The sequence below is a fragment of the Sinocyclocheilus grahami genome, unplaced genomic scaffold (assembly GCF_001515645.1).
Source record: "Sinocyclocheilus grahami isolate Dianchi unplaced genomic scaffold, SAMN03320097.WGS_v1.1 scaffold110.1, whole genome shotgun sequence".
Lineage (NCBI taxonomy): Eukaryota > Metazoa > Chordata > Actinopteri > Cypriniformes > Cyprinidae > Sinocyclocheilus > Sinocyclocheilus grahami.
Genome location: NW_015505289.1, coordinates 1,132,832 through 1,137,831, shown reverse-complemented (window position 1 = coordinate 1,137,831; position 5,000 = coordinate 1,132,832). Strand labels below are relative to the sequence as shown.

Sequence of the window (5,000 nt, the reverse complement as noted above, 5' to 3'; positions counted from 1 at the left end):
TATTGCAACTTTACAGATCTTCTTTATGCACCAAGAGCTTGTAACACTCCAAAGACAAAGGAAAACTTGAAATCGCATCATATGACCCCTTTAAGTTTCTAAGTGACTATGAAAAATTGAGTGGGAGTTTTTGAAATATATATTTAAAAAACTGTTCTTTCAAGCTGTAATAATATTTCATAATTATATTACATTATATTATATGTTGCTTTTTATATTTTGTGAACACTTTTTTCAAAATTATTTATTTGTTAAGTGTCTTTTGGGGGGTGGGGGGATTTCATATTAAGCTTTGGATTACAGAACTAACATGATTTATTATTTGTCTTTAATGTGTATGTGTGCAGGAAGTCCTTCACGCCACAGCATTTCTGAATGGCGCATGCAGAGCATCGCCAGAGATTCGGAGGACAGCACAGATGACGAGTTCTTTGACGCTCACGGTATTGCAGGTTTGATCCTCGGTTTTAGAAGGTGCTCATGGCAATCTGTTATTTACTAAAGTCTGAATCCTTGTTCCTCAGAGGGCTTCTCTGACAACGAGGAGATCTTTGCCAAGGAGATCACCAAATGGAGCTCCAACGATCTGATGGATAAAATCGAGACAGCGGAGGCAGAGGAAGCCCAGGGTATGCAGGGATTGTCTTCACCCATCCGACACGCTCTCAGATTGTAGGGGGGTATTTTGGGCCCCCAAGGCAGGTGATGCAAAGCATTTTTTCCAATGCTTTGGTTTTGTAATGCATAAGCCGAGCACGCTGGAAGGAGTTTTTTTCCATTCATCCTCCAAATTCAGAGATTTTCACATCTTTAATAGGATTAGCGGTAAAGGAGCCCCATTGATTCTGAGGAGGTTAGGGTCTGTGTCAAACAGTGTGAGATTATGGAAGACTAATTACACTGAATTCCATGCTGTTTGCGAGACGGACTCACAGGCCATGGAGGTTTTTACACTTATGAAACCCATGTTCAAAAATGAAAGTCTAACAATACACACACATGTAATATATTATTAATAATAATAAAATTTAAAGTGTGTATGTATTCTTTAAATTATTTTAATACATTATTAGTAGTAGTAATGCTGTACTTTATTAATATTAATACAGTTATTTTTATTCATTTGACATTTTTTTATCATGTTATTTTTTCCTTTCCATCAATGCATATTAGTTTGAGAAAGAATCATGATGCATATGTGAATATTTTTTCCCCTTGCATTAAGCGCATTAATGTTAGAGTTCAATCTTATGTTTTTAGGTGACTATCAAGAATCGGGTGGGGAGTTTTCTGGGACTGCCAGCGTGGAGCGACTCAATGAGGTATGTCTGCGGTTGTGCATTTTCGTGCACACTTTCCCATTAAAATGAATGGAAATATACTTCAACATAAACGTTACATAATGCATATTTATGCAGCTGTGTCGTACTGTTAATGCAACTGCAGCAGTGAAAAATGCATTGATCTGTACTTGTGCCAACGGAGCAGAAATTCTTCAATAGTCATGCTGTGTTTATGCCAACATAAAAACGGGTACAAAAAGCATTAGAGCTTCTCTGAGGGTATGTTATGCAACGACGCTTTCATTTTGCATCAGCGCCACACTGTCATTGAACAATCCCTATGACCTTTGACAAAATGAAACTGCGGTCTGTCACTGCAAAGGTCGGCTCAGTATATAGTCATAAGGTCAAGTTCTCATGGTGTGAAGGGTTTGATAGGGACGTGTGGTGGAAGAGCACGATCAGGGGTTGAGGGCCTTTGGGATGATCTCAGTGCTCTTTAACTCTGGTCCGCAGAGACGCAGATCCATGCGGCGCTGCAGCGTCCGTAAGCGTCGACGTACAGCACGCAAACGCCCAGCTGTGAGTCACAGCGACACCTGTCTGTTTACATCAGCATAAGTTATGTAGAATCAAAGGCGTTTTGCTGTATTGTTGCAGTTATTCATACAGATTGTGTTGTTTTTGCTTAGAGTTTAGTTATCTTTACCCTGAAATAGGGCTGGGCGATATGGCCAAAAAATCACATCTTGGTATTTTTGGGCTGAATTGCGATGATATTTTGGTATTTTCTACATTTTTCTATTTGCATTAAAAATATTTATTTATTTAATACTGCCCAATTTTGTCCAATGAAATAATGTTTATATTAAAGACAATGAAAACATATATAGTGAAAGTAACCATATAGGCTATGGGCTATTGTGTGCAAAAAAAAGGGGCTAAAATCGCATTACATTGTAGCATTACAATCTAAAAACAAAAACTGTGCTTTTTAAAGCAGAAGAACTAAAGAGCAGAACTACAAATGAAAATAAATAAAAACAAAAGCACAGATTAATTGCATTATATTTTGATTAGCCCATTACAATATTCACTTTACAGTTACTGCTGTCATAAAATAGACTTACTTGTAGGTTTCAAAATCTGCACACAGCACATTTATTGTCCAACTACAAATGTTTTAGCAAAATGTATATTTTAGTCAGAATTATTGAGCTCCTATTCCATTGCGGTCCGTCTGTTTGGTGTGCCTGCATTTAGTGAAGTTTAGTGGAGAATCACATGCAGAAGGCTCATGCGCTCCTGACAGCAAGATGGAAATATTTCTATGACTTTCTAGCATTTACAGATGGAGAATATCCCTTAGAAATAAGTTATGCACTGAGGAAAAGAGCACATCTCAAACACATTAAACAGCACAAGTAGCATCTCTGTCAGTGATGGTGCGAGCCGCTTTAAACTAGACTTGTTACTATATTTTATCAGTTATTTTAAAGCCCTTAATATAAGCATGTCTCATGTTTAGAACAAACTGGAGTATGCAGTTTCCCTGCAGCAGTTCAGTCTGCGTCCTCTGCTGTTATTCAGATGTGCTCGTATCAAACTACTGTATATCGATATAAATAGTATTGCTTCATACCATATCGCTTATAAAAAATATACCGATATATCGTACAAACTCGATATACCGCCCAGCCCTACCCTCAAACAGTATTTTATGGTATCAGAAGTGTTGTTTTGTAAAGTAGACACACTCTTCAGATGTAGACATGTAGTTCTTCTGTAGCGTAGAGGTTTTATCGAAACAATCTTTATTAAGACAACGGTGATGACTGCTTTTTCGGCAATCTGGGTTCTGGAAGTGTTTTTCCCATTCGTCTCAAAAACACATCACAAAATGTATATGTTTCTGGAGCTCTGGAGGTTTATGGTATAGTTTGTGAAATTAATGCAGTCTAGATTCATTATTCAATTAGTTTCACATGTGCATAATACCAAACATTCTTGGCCATTATAGAGGAGAAGATCAAGTTTAAATAATATGATTATAAAAAATTATTGTTATTTAATGCATATAAATATTTAAAATCAAACTTAAAATAATAATAATATTAACCATAACAATAAATGTATTCATATTTAATATTTGGCAATGCTTTACAACAAGCTTCCATTTGTTAACATGGGTTAACTACATTAGTTACCATGAACTAAAAAAAAACAACAACAACAAAAACGCTTATTAGTCTTGTTAATGCTAATTTCATCATTTAGTAATCCATTATTAAAATAAATCAAGGTTGTATCTGGTAGCATCATTTAATGTACCTGATCTAACATGAACTAACAATGAACATTTATGTTTGTTTGTTTGTTTGTTTTTTAACTAAATTTAACAAGGATTAAAAAATACTGTAACAAATGTATTGGTCATTGTTAATTAATTTCAGTTAATGCATTAACTAATATTAAAGACATCATGAACTGAGAAATCAAAATTCCATTGATCTTGTGACATATAAGAGGTTATTGTACTTTGAAAACATCCTGTAAGTTTCAGAACTCAAAACTTTCCCGTTAGTCCAAAAACAGCTTCTAAGCTGATCTGCCAAAATGACAGCTTGTGGAATGTGACACTTTATGGCGTAATAGAGCGATAAACCCTGCCTCCGCAGAAGATCATCAACGCCTGCTTCTACATCACTGCCTGTTTAGCACCTCCCACCGATTCTACATCACTGCCTGTTTAGCCCCTCCCACTGATTCTACATCACTGCCTGTTTAGCCCCTCCCACTGATTCTACATCACTGCCTGTTTAGCCCCTCCCACTGATTCTACATCACTGCCTGTTTAGCCCCTCCCACTGATTCTACATCCCTGCCTGTTTAGCCCCTCCCACTGATTCTACATCACTGCCTGCTTAGCCCCTCCCACTGATTATACATCACTGCCTGTTTAGCCCCGCCCACTTACAACAAAGATGCTCCAAAAACAAGAGACTGTTCACTGCCAAGTTGTGGAAAAACACATTCTTTGCATCGCCTTCCTTCTGATCTCAACATTAGGAAAGAGTGGATGAACTGTATTTTTAATGAAGATCCAGACCACGTCAGTAAGAACTTGGTCCTTTTTTCACTTCATTTTACTGCGGATTCGTTTACAAATGACAATTTCCAGAAAGATTTGGATTTCCAGAAAGATTGAAACTAAAAGACGATGCTGTGCGGAATATGTTGGATCCGACAGTAATGTCGCACCACACAAGTGCGAGTAACTGTTTTTATTACGTGGTCACTATTGCTTTGTCTGTTATTACAGATCGTTTGATATGTACTGAGTATTTATGTGTTTTGAACCTAAATCACAGCAGTGTCTATGAAGGACGTAGGCTGTCAAACACACACCGCTGTTAGCCAATCATAGCAGTGGGCGTTTATTTCTGAGTCTACAATCCGCCACGCCTATTCAAACAGAGCGTTCCCGTGAGAGGGGGTCAAAACAGGACAGAAAATAGCCTGTTCTGAGTTATGTTTTTTGATGTAAAAATCTTGATAACATTAAAAGTGGACCTCAGAGAACAGTACAAAACAATAAAAAAGGCAGTTCATGACCCCTTTAACTAGTGCAGCCTTATTGTGAAGTGTTCATTTTAATCATATTAAACATTTATTTTATATATATATATATATATATATATATATATATATGTATAT

The 5,000-nt window shown here is 36.8% G+C and overlaps 1 protein-coding gene across 6 annotated transcripts in view; it reads left to right on the top strand.

The window, feature by feature from the left end:
* The first annotated feature begins 352 nt into the window (after positions 1 to 352).
* LOC107588932 (membrane-associated phosphatidylinositol transfer protein 2-like) overlaps positions 353 to 5,000 on the top strand; it is a 36,167-nt gene continuing 31,519 nt past the window's right edge. For 5 of the 6 annotated variants that reach the window (XM_016277187.1, XM_016277189.1, XM_016277186.1 and 2 more), the window contains exons 1-4: positions 353 to 443; positions 525 to 629; positions 1,261 to 1,322; positions 1,800 to 1,865. In XM_016277187.1, coding sequence (XP_016132673.1) covers positions 383 to 443; positions 525 to 629; positions 1,261 to 1,322; positions 1,800 to 1,865 — 294 coding nt within the window. In that variant the 5' untranslated portion in view covers positions 353 to 382. The remainder of the gene's footprint in view (positions 444 to 524; positions 630 to 1,260; positions 1,323 to 1,799; positions 1,866 to 5,000) is intronic. The other variant, XM_016277188.1, reaches the window with a different exon arrangement.